This window comes from Schistocerca cancellata, chromosome 3 (genome assembly GCF_023864275.1).
Source record: "Schistocerca cancellata isolate TAMUIC-IGC-003103 chromosome 3, iqSchCanc2.1, whole genome shotgun sequence".
NCBI lineage: Eukaryota > Metazoa > Arthropoda > Insecta > Orthoptera > Acrididae > Schistocerca > Schistocerca cancellata.
In genome coordinates this window covers 165,488,957-165,508,337 of record NC_064628.1, presented here as the reverse complement: position 1 = coordinate 165,508,337, position 19,381 = coordinate 165,488,957, and the positions used below count along the sequence as shown (strand labels likewise).

The 19,381-nt window shown below is 43.1% G+C and overlaps 1 protein-coding gene across 1 annotated transcript in view; it reads right to left on the bottom strand.

The window, feature by feature from the left end:
* LOC126176179 (putative inorganic phosphate cotransporter) overlaps positions 1–19,381 on the bottom strand; it is a 79,093-nt gene that overhangs the window by 35,036 nt on the left and 24,676 nt on the right. The window contains exons 5-6 of the mRNA XM_049923320.1: positions 15,081–15,304; positions 4,641–4,802 (exon numbers count right to left, since the gene is read on the bottom strand). Coding sequence (XP_049779277.1) covers positions 4,641–4,802; positions 15,081–15,304 — 386 coding nt within the window. The remainder of the gene's footprint in view (positions 1–4,640; positions 4,803–15,080; positions 15,305–19,381) is intronic.

The window sequence follows — 19,381 nt, the reverse complement described above, 5'->3', positions numbered from 1 at the left end:
CCATGTCTCCGCAATATCCTTTCTTTCTGGAGTGCTAGTTCCGCAAGGTTCGCAGGAGAGCTTCTGTAAAGTTTGGAAGGTAGGAGACGAGGTACTGGCAGAAGTAAAGCTGTGAGTACCGGACGTGAGTCGTGCTTTGGTAGCTCAGATGGTAGAGCACTTGCCCGCGAAAGGCAAAGGTCCCGAGTTCGAGTCTCGGTCGGGCGCACAGTTTTAATCTGCCAGGAAATTTAATAGGGCTGTTTATTGGCGAAGTGATCCACCAACCATTCTGAGAGATCTAAGCCAAATCGACGTTGAAGAATGGGGCAATCTGGACGAACAGTGCCAACTTGTGGATAATATGCCACGACGAATATAGGCATGCATCAAAGCAAGAGGACGTGCTACTGGGTATTAGAGGTACCTGTGTGTACAGAAAACTGGACCACCACATCTGAAGATCTCGCTGTGTGGCGGTACAACACGCAATGTGTGGTTTTCATGAGCAATAAAAAGGGTGGGAATGATGTTTATGTTGATCTCTATTCCAGTTTTCTGTACAGGTTCCGGAACTCTTGGAACCGAGGTGATGCAAAACTTTTTTTGATGTGTGTGACAGTATGCGATAAATTCGCCTGTGGCATAGGATAAGCTCATTGTCGTCTAGCAAATATCACTCGCCTAAACTGTTCTCAGCCCTATTTTAAGAATATTTCTAATGAAACTCAAATCCAAATCACAACAGAATACTTCGTAACCATTCAGCAGAAGGAGTACTCCACGACCAAACTACTAAACACTTCCATCAAAATTCAGAAACAGCATCGTTATATTTTTTTGTAATACATACAGTAATGCGCCACTTAAATTCCGTAACTAGTTCTCAGTTTAATACAATGTTCAATAATAAACCCGCAATACTAACATGGCGCTGTATGTATAAGTACATGACCAAGTCGACCATATCCAAAGAGTTTAAAATTTCATTGAGTAACTATCCGTCCGTCCTTTTGATGCCAGCTGAACTGCCTTTTTTCTGGAGAATCAGTTAGAGTCCAAACCTCCTGGAAAATTCCATCTACTTATATTTTCAAAACAGCTCCACGATTTAAATAACGATTTTTCCTTTCTTTTCACATCAGCACAGCTATCACTGACCGCACGATTTAGTTATGCATGCTCCCTATAAACACGAAGAAATGGTATTCAATTATTCGATCTTTTCATACTCCACATACAGACATGTATTGATACTACAAGCATACTGCAAAAATCTCAGTTCAATGTCTCCGGTACTTCAAGAGATATAAAATTTCACGTAAAACATATATTTTCTGCTGTTAGTTAACTGAGCTAGAGGCTGTAATTTATTCATTTATAATATCAGTTGAAGCTATAACTAGAAATATCCAGTTCATAGAACTTCTTTTTCTAGACTTTTCTTTGCTTTCGTTACAATAGCTTTCTGACGTTATAGCAACCACTTTGGGAATTCTAATTTATCTTTTGTTGGGTGCAGGATACAGGGAGACAGAGAGTGTGTGGAGGACATACGTAAAGTTCAGTTGCTTCATTTCATTGAAAACTATGTAAAATGTATGCGTGGGTAAATCCTTGTGCAATCATGTATCATGTGATGCACGTCCAGAGTGCATGCTTTTGTATCAAGGCAGCCAGAAGAAATGTTACATGTTAAATACGTGTTAAATAGGTTAGAATTTCATTTCTGGAAATAATTCTTATTTTATTTTATTTAAATTAACTTTGGCTCCGTAAATTCAGAATTTTTTTCATAAATTTACTTCAGTTTTTTATTGGATGACAGAGGAATTACCGCATTTGACGGCTGCAGCTGTTTTGATTGGCTGTCTAAATCATCAGCCAATAGGGCCTAAGCATTTCCCGCGCTATGTGCAGTGCTTTATGGCACAGTTCTGTGTATCTAGGATTCGCTCGGGAACAGTCTTATTGTGCAGATCCTTGTGGAAAAGCTGCTTCATATTTCTGTTAAGACGAAGAACAACTTGCATTTTTTCAGTTGTTTTATGGTATTTATAAAGCGACTTTAGTTTTGAACATTACAGTGAAATGGTTATCTGACATAATCAGTCAGTGCAGGAGGCGATCTATAATTTTGTATTATAGCTTTCTTTTGGAAACCAATTTATTTGTCAAGACCTCTGTTTTAAACACAGTTACAGGATTACTAGTTTCGTCAATATATATATGTTGCCATCCTCATATCCATAAAATCGGGTAGTGGTGCTACATCATACAATGCTTACATCACTCTGTCACATGAAGACTATACAGTATGCAAAACAGCCGCGACTGTTTTATGCGTATTATATAGTCCTCATGTAAGAGACTGATGTAAGCACTGTATGATGTAGTTACCACTCCTTATTTCATGGATCTGAGGACGTCAAAAGTAGTAGTATAGTGATTGTGCTTACGTAGCGATCTTTGCGAATAAAGTGGTTTTCAGAAGAAAACTAGTATACATTATTGAGAAAGTTTGGAAGTTAGTAGCGTGTGAATTATCTTGTCGTGCTTGAAACTCCGCATGACGTGTTCCGTGAATATCTCGGGACATTTTGGGGAGCATTTCTTCTTAAGAAGTCCACTGAACGATTTGATGTAGGAACTCGCGAATAGAATGTTAAAATCGTTCGGGTCGAAATCGTGTATATCTGGCTGCTTTCGTGGAGAACTTGTAATAGAAACTGTTCATAATTTCCGTCATTATTAGTTGTAATGTAAGTAGGGAGCTTCATAGCCATTTACAACATATTTTGAAGGCAATAAAACCTGATTAGTTGAACTGTAATACATTTTCAAGCAAGTTTTTTAGAATCCTGAACGCCAGAAATTTTACGAACTTACAGGTGCTGCTTCAAAGCTTGAGTTATACAGCCTTTGCTTTGTAGATATTTAGTCGGTGTTTCTTCAACGCTACACATGCATAGTGAAAGCGCAGACAACAGAAAACCTGTTGGGGTAGGTGCGATTGTAGCAGTTCTCCATATTCTATGATAACTTGATTATTAGTTCATATTGAACAAAAACTGTTCATTCATGTTCTTTTGAGAAGCAAAATCAAACCCTTGACTACTCGCCGCGCGATTAGCCGAACGGTCTGAGGCGCTGCAGTCAGGGACTGTGCGGCTGGTCCCGGCGGAGGTCCGAGTCCTCCCTCGGGCATGGGTGTGTGTGTGTGTGTTTGTCCTTAGGATAATTTAGGTTAAGTAGTGTGTAAGCTTAGGGACTGTTGACCTTAGTAGTTAAGTCTCATAAGATTTCACACATATTTGAAGTTTTTTTTTTTTTTTTTTTTTTTTTTTTTACTATTCCAAACAAAGTACAAATGGAAGCACTGAACTCCTTGACCGCCTTAATACCGTATCTGAACTGTTGTCGACACTCGAACATCCACACATCACTTTAATAACGCGTCACAATGACACCCCCCCACCGTTTTGAATTTGGGAATGAAGTTACGTTTGTGTGCAGAACTTAGCTGCTATTTCCTCTTCTCTTGGTCTCTTGGAAACGTGGTTCATTGTTACCTCTGGAAACATAGGATAGATTCGACGGACAGCTCGGGAGGAAACCCCTCTGTCGTCGTCCTTATCTCTGTCGGTGCCTTTTTATTGTACCTTCCAGTGTTAACGCCTTTCCACCACTGTGGGTGTCCGCAGTTGAGTGTGCTGTAGGCAGCACTGCGTCCTCTTCTTGTTCCATATACGCTGGCTTTAGCCTCTCTGTATGTACTGTCGTGGTCTTGCGTTGTTGCTGTATGATAAAATTATGAGTCTTACGTTCCAAGACACGGTAAGGTCCTACATGCAGTGGGCACAACGGTGGTTTGACTGCATCTACTCGTAACTACTATTGTGAAAATAGCTGAAGATCCTTATTCATAAATACAGGGTTTTGTACCGTGACGAAGAAGGACCTGTGGACTGATCCTTCTCAGCTCGTGATCAGCAATGTAGCAGTTCCCTATGTTCTATAATAACTAGATTATAGCCGGCTCCTCCGCGGGTCTTATAGCCACGCCGTGAAGTTTGAGCTCTTTGATCATACCACTACCCTCCATTTTTATTTTGTAATTTAATGTAAGTTCAACCCTCGGTCGTCTCGGTTATGTGTTCTTTGATGCCTGCCAAATTCTCACTAGGCCGTCGGCTATCCGCTTTTGGTGACCAGTTGTCGGTCGTAAGACTGACAGCAGAGCCCAATGATACATATCATGGTTTGTACAACATATTTTCAGAATAGTTTCAACACAGAATTTTTTCCCATTTTGGACCACGGTTGCACCGTCCGCTGTCTCTTTATCAAATATCATCTCCAAGTGAGCAGGTAGTGGGGTTTGCTTATATATTACCACGGTGGCAATAATCGATAGCTTACAACCTGCAACAGTTCAGTAACATGTGAAGACACCATGCGTGTATCGCTAAAGTTACAGGGTACACGACAATGTGTGGAGAAAAGGTACAGTTAGGAAATAAGTATAGCCATGATAATCTCCGGTGACATACTATCCTATTCCCGTACCAACAAGAGAACAGACACGCAAGGAATACGTAAACAGGTCATTGGTACGGAATTTGGAGTGGAATTTAGATGAGTTTGGTAGATATACTTACGCTGCGGATGGGGAACCTGAGGATGGCCGCCATGTAGGTGGGCAGGTAGGTGATCTGGCCGAAGAAGTTCCAACCGATGCCCACGTGCATCATGGCGCACGCCCACACGCCAGGGCACTTGAAAATGGAGCACCACGGCACTGGTGGCCTCTTCCGCTGGCCCTGCAACACATGCAACACGCCCACTCAGGTGTAACTGCTTTCAAACGATGAATGGACGGAAATTATTTCCCGAAAACTACTTGCTGAAAGAAACAAGCGAGAATAAGATTGATCGAGTTATTAACTATCAAAGAATAAAGATTCTTATAGCAATGAAGCAATATCAATAACAATTACGTCGGTAAGTGCACCAACGATTCGTGCTGCGATCAGAAATTTATGCATGACAAAATTATTAAACTATCGATGAATTGAAACTGACATAACGATTAAGCAATATCAATAAGACCTAAGTGTATAAATGCACCATCGGTTTGCGCTGTAATCAATCTGTGCAATCTGTCTTTCAAATGCGGTCCATTTCCACAAAGAGCCAAATGAGTACACTAACTTTTCAAACAGGAGATAAAAAACGCAGATAGACAGATTTTCTTACTTCCACTGTTTTCGAACTTTCTGATGATACCATGTGTAAATGACCATAATACACAGTCTCTTGTAAGATCCAGCCTTCGGCTTCTGGAAACGAATATCAACAGCAAATTGTTGATTCTGCTGTGTGTGAGATCTCCTTAGCAGTAAATGAGAAGCTGCGGAGATTAACAAAATAATTTGGTTATGTATTTCGAGTAAGTTGGAGCAGTATGGAATAAGTGGATAGCCTCCCCATGCCGGGAAGAATAATGTTGGCCTCCAATGCCAAGAAATGGGAAAAAGTTTGAATCTGAAAAAGATGCTGTAAAAACTATTGTAATACTGAGTCTTCTGCTTTTCTTTGTATATGTCAACGAACAGCCACAAACACAACAAATCACACTACATTTTTTCTACTTGCAATTGACGCAAGTCTCATTGTAAGATACGTTCTGATGATTTTTCGGTTACATCAGTCACTTATTCTTAGCCGTTTGTCTCGCAATCGGGCACTCATACTTGTTGGACTATTTCTGAGGTATACGGCGAATGCGGTGCTTAGCACCACTTCGTCTCCAGTCAGAGGATTGGAGACGCACAGCTGTGCGGCGACAGATTCTTTTCTGACTTACTGTTCACACAGCTAATAACTATTGTTTATCATAACATGGTTGTAGCACTAAGTAAGTTCGAGGGAAACTTCTTAATATATACTGATTCAAATAATGTATTTTATTGTCCGCCCGGCTAGCCACGCAGTCTAACGCGCTGCTTCCTGGGCGGGGAGGCGTGCCGGTCCCCGGCACGAATCCGTCCGGCGGATTAGTGGCGAGGTCGGGTGTGCCGGCCAGCCTGTGGATTGTTTTTAAGGCGGTTTTCCATCTGCCTCGCCGAATGCAGGCTGGTACCTGTTATTCCGCCTCAGTTACACTATGTCGGCGGTTGCAGCGCAAACATTTAGGGTTACTCTCGTCTGGTATGAGACGTCCTCCAGGGGGAGGTGGGTGGGGAGGGGGGGTGGTCCACTGTGAGCCGAACCGCACAACAGCCCTGGGTTCGGTGTGGAGCGGCGACGGGGTGGAACGAAGCCCCTCCGTAGCTTCTAAGTCCCCGGTTCAATACACACAAATGTATTTTATAAAGCAAATGAACTTAAGTTTGAATGAGCAGTGAGAGATGGAGGTGTTTACCTTGAGAATTCGGTTGTGGCTAAACCTGTGTGAACATTCACGAGGATAAAATCAAATAACAGTTTTCTCAGTGCCTGCACCTTCAGTAAAAATGTTATTGTCTACGTGTTGTTGTTGTTGTTGTTGTGGTCTTCAGTCCTGAGACTGGTTTGATGCAGCTCTCCATGCTACTCTATCATGTGCAAGCTTCTTCATCTCCCAGTGCCTACTGCAACCTACATCCTTCTGAATCTGCTTAGTGTATTCATCTCTTGGTCGCCCTCTACGATTTTTACCCTCCACGCTGCCCTCCAATACTAAATTGGTGATCTTTTGATGCCTCAGAACATGTCCTACCAACCGATCCCTTCTTCTGGTCAAGTTGTGCCACAAACTTCTCTTCTCCCCAATCCTATTCAATACTTCCTCATTAGTTATGTGATCTACCCATCTAATCTTCAGCATTTTTCTGTAGCACCACATTTCGAAAGCTTCTGTTCTCTTCTTGTCCAAACTATTTACCGTCCATATTTCACTTCCATACATGGCTACACTCCATACAATACTTTCAGAAATGACTTCCTGACACTTAAATCTATACTCGATGTTAACAAATTTCTCTTCTTCAGAAACGCTTTCCTTGCCATTGCCAGCTTACATTTTATATCCTCTCTACTTCGACCATCATCAGTTATTTTGCTCCCCAAATAGCAAAACTCCTTTACTACTTTAAGTGTCTCATTTCCTAATCTAATTCCCTCAGCATCACCCGACTTAATTCGACAACATTCCATTATCCTCGTTTTGCTTTTGTTGATGTTCATCTTATATCCTCCCTTCAAGACACCATCCATTCCGTTCAACTGCTCTTCCAAGTCCTTTGCTGTCTGTGACAGAATTACAATGTCATCGGCGAACCTCAAAGTTTTTATTTCTTCTCCATGGATTTTAATGCCTACACCGAATTTTTCTTTTCTTTGCTTTACTGCTTGCTCAATATACAGATTGAATAACATCGGGGAGAGGCTACAACCCTGTCTTACTCCCTTCCCCACCACTGCTTCCCTTTCATGTCCCTCGACTCTTATAACTGCCATCTTGTTTCTGTACAAACTGTAAATAGCCTTTCGCTCCCTGTATTTTACCCCTGCCACCTTTAGAATTTGAAAGAGAGTATTCCAGTCAACATTGTCAAAAGCTTTCTCTAAGTCTACAAATGCTAGAAACGTATGTTTGCCTTTCCTTAATCTTTCTTCTAAGATAAGTCGTAAGGTCAGTATTGCCTCACGTGTTCCAACATTTCTACGGAATCCAAACTGATCTTCCTCGAGGTCGGCTTCTACTAGTTTTTCCATTCGTCTGTAAAGAATTTGTGTTAGTATTTTGCAGCTGTGGCTTATTAAACTGATTGTTCGGTAATTTTCACATCTGTCAACACCTGCTTTCTTTGGGATTGGAATTATTATATTCTTCTTGAAGTCTGAGGGTATTTCGCCTGTTTCATACATCTTGCTCACCAGATGGTAGAGTATTGTCAGGACTGACACTCCCAAGGCCTCAGTAGTTCCTATGGAATGTTGTCTATTCCGGGGGCCTTGTTTCGACTCAGGTCTTTCAGTGCTCTGTCAAACTCTTCACGCAGTATCGTATCTCCCATTTCATCTTCATCTACATCCTCTTCCATTTCCATAATATTGTCCTCAAGTACATCGCCCTTGTATAGACCCTCTATACACTCCTTCCACCTTTCTGCTTTCCCTTCTTTGCTTAGAACTGGGTTTCCATCTGAGTTCTTGATGTTCATACAAGTGGTTCTCTTATCTCCAAAGGTCTCTTTAATTTTCCTGTAGGCAGTATCTATCTTGCATCTAGTAAGATAAGCCTCTAGATCCTTACACTTGTCCTCTAGCCATCCCGGCTTAGCCATTTTGCACTGCTTGTCGATATCATTTTTGAGACGTTTGTATTCCTTTTTGCCTGCTTCATTTACTGCATTTTTATATTTTCTCCTTTCATCAATTAAATTCAATATTTCTTCTGTTACCCAAGGATTTCTACTAGCCCTCGTCTTTTTACCTACTTGATCCTCTGCTGCCTTCACTACTTCATCTCTCAAAGCTACCCATTCTTCTTCTACTGTATTTCTTTCCCCCATTCCTGTCAATTGTTCCCCTATGCTCTCCCTTAAACTCTGTACAACCTCTGGGTCTTTCAGTTTATCCAGGTCCCATCTCCTTAAATTCCCACCTTTTTGCAGTTTCTTCAGTTTTAATCTACAGCTCATAACCAATAGATTGTGGTCAGAGTTCACATCTGCCCCTGGAAATGTCTTACAATTTAAAACCTGGTTCCTAAATCTCTGTCTTACCATTATATAATCTATCTGAAACCTTTTAGTATCTCCAGGGTTCTTCCATGTATACAACCTTCTATCATTAATCTTAAACCAAGTGTTAGCTATGATTAAGTTGCGCTCTGTGCAAACTTCTACCAGGCGGCTTCCTCTTTCATTTCTTACCCCCAATCCATATTCACCTACTACGTTTCCTTCTCTCCCTTTTCCTACACTCGAATTCCAGTCACCCATGACTATTAAATTTTCGTCTCCCTTCACTATCTGAATAATTTCTTTTATTTCATCATACATTTCTTCAATTTCTTCGTCATCTGCAGAACTAGTTGGCATATAAACTTGTACTACTGTAGTAGGTGTGGGCTTCGTATCTATCTTGGCCACAATAATGCGTTCACTATGCTGTTTGTAGTAGCTTACCCGCATTCCTATTTTCCTATTCATTATTAAAGCTACTCCTGCATTACCCCTATTTGACTGTGTTTATAACCCTGTAGTCACCTGACCAGAAGTCTTGTTCCTCCTGCCACCGAACTTCACTAATTCCCACTATATCTAACTTTAACCTATCCATTTCCCTTTTTAAATTTTCTAACTTACCTGCCCGATTAAGGAATCTGACATTCCACGCACCGATCCGTAGAACGCCAGTTTTCTTTCTCCTGATAACGACATCCTCTTGAGTAGTCCCCGCCCGGAGATCCGAATGGGGGACTATTTTACCTCCGGAATATTTTACCCAAGAGGATGCCATCATCATTTAATCATACAGTAAAGCTGCATGCCCTCGGGAAAAATTACGGCCGTAGCTTCCCCTTGGTTTCAGCCGTTCGCAGCACCAGCACAGCAAGGCCGTTTTGGTTATTGTTACAAGGCCAGATCAGTCAATCATCCAGACTGTTGCCCTTGCAACTACTGAAAAGGCTGCTGCCCCTCTTCAGGAACCACATGTTTGTCTGGCCTCTCAACAGATACCCCTCCGTTGTGGTTGTACCTACGGTATGGCTATCTGTATCGCCGAGGCACGCAAGCCTCCCCACCAACGGCAAGGTCCATGGTTCATGGGGGGGATTGTCTACGTAGAGAGTGTAATAGTGCCGATAGAGGTCACACTAAATTCATGTAATGAAATTCCTATTTCACTTCAAAGGAAACCCACAAAGTCTACATTAAGTAATCCCACTTAGTTACTAATATGGAAGGGGGGCGAAGAAGAGGTAAAAGGAATAATTTAGTCAGTATCCGCTATGTGTTTTATTTTTCTTTCAGGTGGTGTCAAATTCATGCGTCTGTCTGTTGGGCATGACAAAGAAACAGGGATTACTGCGTAAAAGGAGTAAATCAAGGGATACGTTATAGACTTCCATGCTGACGAAACGCGTTTGGCAGTGCATGAAGCCTTCAACGACTACAGTAGCGGAATGTTACAGAAGTGTCTCTTACAAAATCGTAAGAAATTATGGTCACATGTAAAGGCTATGAGTGGCACTAATTTTAATGTCCAATAACTCAGAGATGACACAGCAACCGAAATTGAGGGCAGCTAAGCAGAAGCTGAACTTTCTTATGAATTATTGTTTCTTTACAAAAAAAAGATACGGTGTTAAAGTCTTAGTTTAATTGTAGCACCACTGCAAGGATGACCGATTTGGAATAGTGCCAGTGCAGTTGAAATCCCTAAAATTAAACTAGTGTCTAGGGCCTGTCAGATTATATGCAGAATACGCAGTTGTGCTAGCTCCCAGTTTTACTATAAGTTACCGTAGATACGACAACCAAGAAAAAAAATGTGCCCACTGGTTGGAAGAAAACAACGGTCACACACCTCTAAAAGGGTAGCTGAAGTGATTCACAGAACTACCATCCAATCTCAGTGACGTCCGTCTGTTCTTAAATCTTAGAAATTGTTCTAAGCTGAAACCTACTAAGATATCTCAAAGAAAATGACCTCCTCTATGCAAATCATTATCGATTCCGAAAATAACAGTCACACGAAACTGACATGAAATCCTGAAAGCCATGGATAAAGGTAACCGGGTGGATGGTGTTCTTCTTGACTTCTGGAAAACATTTGATTCGGTCGCACACCAGTGTTGATTAAGAAAAGTGCAATCATGTGGTTATCAGACCAAGTTTGTTACAGGACTGAGTATTTTTGGACAGGGAGGACGCAGCCTCTTGCCTTTGCTAGAGAGATGACTACTGAAATATTTTGAATGAAATGATCAGCACTGGCTGTAAAATACTTTTATTAAAAGTCACAAACCGTTTCACATCAATATAAGACTCATCATGGGGTGATAGATATTCTTTTAAACAAGTGATAGCAGTACTGCTCTGTCTGCTGACGCTCAACCACCTTCCTGCTCGTGGCTCGATTCTGTTATCACCTTCAGTTTAACTACGGACTGCCCTTTTACAGCGCTGTGTGTTCCTACCTTGACGTTAATGGTGAGTATTGGGTCTATGGCAATTAGCTTCCCGCCATCACTTGTTAAAAAAAATCTCTATCACCTGAGCATGTGTCTTAAATTGAGGCGAAACCGGTGGTAATTTTTAATAAAGGCATTTTTCAGCCAATGTGTATCATTTCACTGAAAATGTGGAAATTTACCCGTGGTGGCCCATAATTTAAAATAACATGCTCAAGATTGTCTACAGAAATAGGTGTAACATTAGGCGTGCGCCAGAGAAATGTATTTCAACACTTACCGTTTGTTATGTATATTTATGAGCTGCCAGACAATGTTAATAGTAATCTGTGACTTTTTTCAGAAGATGTGGTTATCTACGGTGATGTATTTGAAAAAAAAGTTGTGCAAATATCCAGGCAGACCTAAGAAGCCAGAACTGTGCAAAATTGGGGAATTGTGTGCTTCACGAAAGGCAGAAAATTAGTATCCTATGGTTACAAGATCAATGAGTCCCAGCTACTGTCAAGTCAAATACATAGGTGCAACGCTTTGTGTGGATAAGAAATGGGTTCATCATATTGGCTGATAGGTTGAGTAAGTAGCAGACTTCTGTCCATTGCAGTCAGTCGACAAAGTACCTTGCTTAGAAAAGACCTATGGTAGCACGGATGGTCACACGTTTGTCTGACTCAGGAAAAAACGTTACGGAAACGCTGAAAACCAACCACTGGCAGACTTGAAGATGGGCGCCAATTTCCCCAAGAAGGCCTACCTTTATTAATTGAGATCATCCAGCTTTAAATCAACCTCTTAACTGAAAGGATTAGGCTAATTACAGAGCACACGTAGGTGTTCATGCAGTCATTCTTGTTGCACCCTATGCGGTAATGGATCGGTAAGAAACCATAACATGTGGTGCAATACTAAGTATTCTGTCATGTATTTCTCGCCGCTAGTGTTCAAAGTATATGCACTGATCAGCCAGAACGTTATGAATAATTACCTAAAAGCCGATAGTCTACGTTTGGCAATGATAACAGCAGCGGCGCGTCGTGGCATGGGAGCAAAGAGGTCTTAGGTCGCTGAAAGGAGTCGGCACCACATTTGCACTCACAAGACACCTAATTCCCGTAAATTCCAGGGAGAGTGGCGATGAGCTCTGACGCCACGTTCAATCGCATCCCAGATGTGTTCAATCGAGTCCTGATATGGCGAGCTGGGGGACCAGCACACCAATTGGAACTCGCCTCTGTGTTCCTCTAACCACTGCATCACACTGGCCTTGTGATACGGTGCATTATATTTTAGAAAATTTCCACGGTCGTATGGAAACACGATCGTCATGAAGGAGTGTACGTGGTTTGCAATCAGTGTATGGTACATGTTGGCCGTCTTTGCGCCTCGCAAAAGCTCCACTGGACCCATGGATGCCCATGTGAATGTCCCCCAGAGAATCATGGGGCCGCCGCCAGCTTGTCTCCGTCCTGCAGTGTCGAGGAGCTGTTGCCCTGGACGACGACGGATTCGCGCCCTTCCATCGACATGATTTAGAAGGTACAGGAATTCAAAAGACCATGTAATTCTCTGCCACTGCACCGACGTACAGTGTGGATGGTCACGTGCCCTTTCCAATCGCAGTTGCCGATGTCTGAAGTTAACATTGGCACATACATGGATCGTCGGCTGCGGAGGCCCTTCGTTAGGAGTGTTCGGTTAACTCTATGTTCAGACACACTTGTTCTTTGACCAGCATTGAAGTCTGATGTTAGTTCCACCACAGTGCGACGTCTGTCCTGTTTTACCAGTCTGCCAGTCTACGACTTCTTACAGGGTGTTTCAAAAATGACCGGTATATTTGAAACGGCAATAAAAACTAAACGAGCAGCGATAGAAATACACCGTTTGTTGCAATATGCTTGGGACAACAGTACATTTTCAGGCAGACAAACTTTCGAAATTACAGTAGTTACAATTTTCAACAACAGATGGCGCTGCGGTCTGGGAAACTCTATAGTACGATATTTTCCACATTTCCACCATGCGTAGCAATAATATGGCGTAGTCTCTGAATGAAATTACCCGAAACCTTTGACAACGTGTCTGGTGGAATGGCTTCACATGCAGATGAGATGTACTGATTCAGCTGTTCAATTGTTTCTGGATTCTGGCGGTACACCTGGTCTTTCAAGTGTCCCCACAGAAAGAAGTCACAGGGGTTCATGTCTGGCGAATAGGGAGGCCAATCCACGCCGCCTCCTGTATGTTTCGGATAGCCCAAAGCAATCACACGATCATCGAAATATTCATTCAGGAAATTAAAGACGTCGGCCGTGCGATGTGGCCGGGCACCATCTTGCATAAACCACGAGGTGTTCGCAGTGTCGCCTAAGGCAGTTTTTACCGCCACAAATTCACGAAGAATGTCCAGATAGCGTGATGCAGTAATCGTTTCGGATCTGAAAAATGGGCCAATGATTCCTTTGGAAGAAATGGCGGCCCAGACCAGTACTTTTTGAGGATGCAGGGACGATGGGACTGCAACATGGGGCTTTTCAGTTCCCCATGTGCGCCTGTTCTGTTTATTGACGAAGCCGTCCAGATAAAAATAAGCTTCGTCAGTAAACCAAATGCTGCCCACATGCATATCGCCGTCATCCATCCTGTGCACTATATCGTTAGCGAATGTCTCTCGTGCAGCAATGGTAGTGTGGGTTGCTGCGTTTGAATTTTGTATGGATAGAGGTGTAAACTCTGGTGCATGAGACGATACGTGGACGTTGGCGTCATTTGGACCGCAGCTGCAACACGGCGAACAGAAACCCGAGGCCGCTGTTGGATCACCTGCTGCACTAGCTGCGCGTTGCCCTCTGTGGTTGCCGTACGCGGTCGCCCTACCTTTCCAGCACGTTCATCCGTCACGTTCCCAGTCCGTTGAAATTTATCAAACAGATCCTTTATTGTATCGCTTTTCGGTCCTTTGGTTACATTAAACCTCCGTTGAAAACTTCGTCTTGTTGCAACAACACTGTGTTCTAGGCAGTGGAATTCCAACACCAGAAAAATCCTCTGTTCTAAGGAATAAACCATGTTTTCTACAGCACACTTGCACGTTGTGAACAGCACACGCTTACAGCAGAAAGACGACGTACAGAATGGCGCACCCACAGACTGCATTGTCTTCTATATCTTTCACATCACTTGCAGCGCCATCTGTTGTTGGAAATTGTAACTACTGTAATTTAGAAAGTTTGTCCGCCTGAAAATGTACTGTTGTCCCAAGCATATTGCAACAAACGGTGTATTTCTATCGCTGCTCGTTTAGTTTTTATTGCCGTTTCAAATATACCGGTCATTTTTGAAACACCCTGTATATCCGTAATGAGGGGTGGCTGCCCAACACAAGGACACCTGGACGTGGTTTCACTTTGGCCTCCCTACGTGTTGAAGACAGTCATTATAGCACTCCTCGACCACCCAAAAAATCCTGCAGCTTCCGAAATGCTGCTGCCGAGCTTTTGGGCCATCACAATCTGCCTTCGGCTAGACTCGGCCAGGTCGCTCGCGCCTTCGCCGTTCTACACACGGACAGCATACTCACTGTTACTACACGCACTGGGCGTGTGTCTGATTAACAGTCATTCGTCAGCAGGTGGCGCTGCTATCGTCTGCACGGGTTTACATCGACAGTAGATCAGTGGTCATAATGTTCTGGCTGATTAGAGTATGTACAGCTACATTGTGGGGTGGGGGAAGTGGAAGGGGAAGGCTGTTCATTTTTCCACTTCCTTACGACGAAGCCGTCAAGGTCTTAATGACATTAATGTCGATGAAAGAGATGTGTTACACGACAATTTAATAATCAATACACTTCCTAATGTAAGAGTGTGTCGCACATGTAGTGTAGATGTGGCCAGAATGCAAGACCAACCTGCAGCTTGTCCGCGCCGACTGAGGCCTCGATGTAGCGGCGCTCCTCTTCAGAGATCCATGGATGGTCTGCGGGCGATTCGTAGACCAGGACGAGCCACGGCACGTACCATAACACGGTGATGGCGCCGAACACGTAGAAGACTAGCGGCCAGCCACCGGCCAGGTTAGAGTCGCACAGCAGGCCGGACACGGGCAGGCAAATGCTCAGGCCCAGGTAGCTGCCTGCCGGAGACACAAAGAAACTCGCATACCGTCGCTCATCAACCAGTCACAAGCAACAACAAACCTACTACAAAATCAAAGTCAGCACCAAATCTCTGTAAAACCACAATCAGTAGTCCATATGCAGCACTAGTTTCAGAACATTCGACAGTGTAACACCTGACAAATGACGGAGACATAGCAATCTGCATTATTTATTATAAATGTTAATGGTCTCGATCGCAATATAATATAATTACAACTAGATGATGAGCACTTTCGGTCGATTAATAATAATTCCCAGTCTGTGTAACCAAACAGAAAAAAATGCCTTTCACTTCACATGTAAATCCCCTGCAATATTTTTTTAAAAAATACACGTTCTACAAATAAATATTATAACACTTAAATAGTGAAGGATCTACCATGCTTATACTACAACTGGTATGTGGTAATCACAACAACATCATTAATAAGTGCATCTCGTCAGTACTAACAGCCTGGTTAAAGCATGACTTTTGGTGTATAAAACCAGTAGGAGTCTCACTGCTGCACCTGTTTGCAAGCAGATGCAATTTGAAGAAACAAACGTTATGATGACAGCTATAAAATTATTGAGACAAATACAAAGATATACATTTTATTGATAATCCCAATATAAATATAAAATAGCAAAGAGCAATATGAGTTCGATTGGAATGGTAGTTTTAATAGTTTCGATGACCTATTTTAAAGTTAGTGTTTTGATATCACTAGTGTGCAGATAGACAGGAACCTCCAAGCCGTGAATGGGTTTCTCATGGAAGACTGCCAACACAAATACCCTAGCTTCCCTACGGTTTGCTGTGCTGCGGCATTGTCTCTGCTATGCAAACCTGCCGGAAGTTGGTGCCTCAGCCATGACGTATGACCATTGGCGATTAACAACGATTTTAGTATCAAAGTGCTGTCCTCGTTAGTTTTCGTTATTCAAAATATAAATTACATTTCTTGGGTAATCCATTGTTTTAATAGCTACACATTATTTTCCGTTCTTATGTAATCCTGAGACAGTTTTAGTGTTTTTTATTTGTTTTGGGATATTAATATCTTGCTTGCTTATCCAAGAGCTGGAATCCCTTATCCCCAGCGGCTATTGACTACAGTGGCTAGGACACGCCCTACTGACTGGTACTAATTTGATAGCTGCACTTCTCCCACCACCTGTACTGTTCAGACAGCTAGGAGCCCTCTCCTATTATTCACAAATAGATCAGTAGTATGCGTCATATACAATGCCTGGTCTATTTTGTCTTCATTTTTCTGTACGTGTCGTTCTCGTTGTCGTCGAAGAATCCGCTGTGTTTACCGTGGACCGTCAACATAGCCGCCCTCCTGGTGACTTCTACCAATTCAGTCATCTCTGCTGCCACTGCCTCCGCCTCTGCCACCACCTTCACCCCTGACATTACTGCTGTCACCCCTGCCAACCTCAAAGACGTTTTGTCACCAACCACTGACTCATCATCCACATCGACCACTCTACATCACAATCACCCAAGGCACCACTTTGGCTGCTGCTTCCACATCACTCACTGCCTTCAGATGGTTCAAATGGCTCTGAGCACTAACTGACTTAACGTCTGAGATCAGTCGTCTAGAACTTAGAACTAATTAAACCTAACTAACCTAAGGACATCACACACATCCATGCCCGAGGCAGGATTCGAACCTGCGAACGTAGCGGTCGCTCGGCTCCAGACTGTAGCGCCCAGAACCGCACGGCCACTCCGGCCGGCTCACTCACTGCCTCTCGTTGCCATTCTCCACCATGGATCAGTCAACCACGTCAGTCACCTGTACTCCCCCATTTCCTATTCGCACTGCCACCACGTGGAGCACATTATTTCATGCACCGTCCTAAGTTTGTCTCGCTTTACGTACAATATGCTTCACCATCATTACCAACACGTATGCACCTCTCTCCCTTTCCACACCTCTTTACAATTTCTCTTTCAGCCAAGATTCAGCAGCCAACACTTCTACCATTTCCACATCCAGGACAACCTGCTGAGCAACAGATGATGACACGAACATCCCTTCCACGAGCAACACTGTACCTACCAATGCAAGTCATGCTGAAGGTTCAGCACAAATAACGGTAAATAACGCAATATTACGCCACCCCCATCCCACATCCGTCCTTCCATCCAACAGCCACTAAAAGACCACCAAAACGCCAAATACGGATGATGCTCCCAGTCCCACACCCAAGAAACATGAGACTCAACTGGACAACACTGTATACATGGACACATCATCCCCTCTCCCTACTTACCTTTTTCATCTTCATCCTCTGCAACTCAGAACCACAATTTCTATTACCCAAGTCCCTCGCCCTCGAAGTCATAAAATACCTCTCAAACCTACAAATCCAACAAATCATTCCAGGAAAGAACCACTGCTTACTGAAGTCCCTAAACTAACTTTTATACCAACCTACTCTCCAAAAGCACTACATAACCTTTGCTCCCAAAGCCTCCTTAGCACCTCCCACCACAACACCAATCCCTCACCATCCTTGCACACTCACTGTAGTAGTCACAAAAGTCAGCCTCGAGGTCACAAACGAGCATGTGTAATTCTATCCTGATTTAGAGGTCTGAAACATCCTCCAGGTCAATAATGACCTTGGCCCCCTTAACTCATGTTTTTATTCAATCTGCCTCCACCACATGTAATCTGTTTAAAGAGGGAGCCCTGATAAAACACTGCTAAAATAAGATCTAACCTTCCAGATCCCATCCACAAACCCAAAAGTATCTCTTTTGCAGTGATCACCTCTAAGTCGAATGTCAAAACACACTCAATTGTCCAGACTGTAAGGCTGCTCATTTTCTTAAACCTTGCCCTCCTACCTGCAACAATTCCCAAACCACCCATCCCATGAAATGCAAAGCCAAGCCCCAACCTACCAATACTGAACTCACTATCTGAATCTGCCCTATTGATAACCCCATGAATCCCGAAAATTCCCTTGAAGAAAAACCTCCCTTTGCTGAAGAATTCATAGCATTCATTATGATCATCCTTTAAAGTATCCATCAATTTCAAAATCGATACACTCTCCAACAAATCTCCCTTACTGCCCATTCCATCTTCCATATGAACACCCAAGTTATTTGCTCACACAGTCAGGTTCATTAAGTCTTCGTCCCTACCGACACCCTACTCTAAATCCCCTCTAGTTCTCACCCACACAAACCACACTCGATTTCTTACTGCTGTGCGACAGCACTACAACACCATATTTCACAACAACCATTCCCTTCCAATAAGTAAAGCCTTCTTTATGCATAAATTAAACTAAACTCCGTCCGAACAGGCTTTGGAAGGCCCAACCGTACTGACCGGCCGCCACGTCATCCTCAGCCCACAGGCATCACTGGATGAGGGTATGGACGGGCATGTGGTCAGCGCACCACTCTCCAGCCGTATGCACTTTACGAGAACAGACCAGAGCCGCTACTTCTCAATCAGGTAGCTCCTCAGTTTGCCTCACGAGGGCTGAGTGCAGCCTGCTTGCCAACAGCGCTCGGCAAACTGGATGGTCTCCCATCCAAGTGCTAGCCCAGCCCGACAGCACTTAACTTTGGTAATCTGACAGGAACCGGTGTTACCACTGTGGCAAGGCCGGTGGCTTCTTTATGCATATTCCACACAAATACAAAATCCTTGCCTTGCTTTTAAATCAGACCTTTCTTCAACCCTGTATCCCATACGACATAGATAATTCCATTCCCTGACCAGGGGCTGAGTTGCAGTCGGTCACAAAAAGAATATTCCTATTTGGCCATAACCCTTATACAATGTTCCCACCGAACATCTTGCCCTCCTTTTCTTCTTCATAAGCTTTTTCTCCCCAAAAAGGATTAGGTCTTAGTGACCTGTTCTGGTTTCATAGGACTGTAGGATTTATTCCCATCTTTTCACTAGTCTCCTCGCCTAACTGCAACTGGCTTGTATCTGCTAGCTGCTTTTGTTAGTCTTCTTCCACTCTTAAGTTCTGATGGCCTTTCCATTTTTCATGTAGGCCTATTTTATCGTTTAGTTTACATA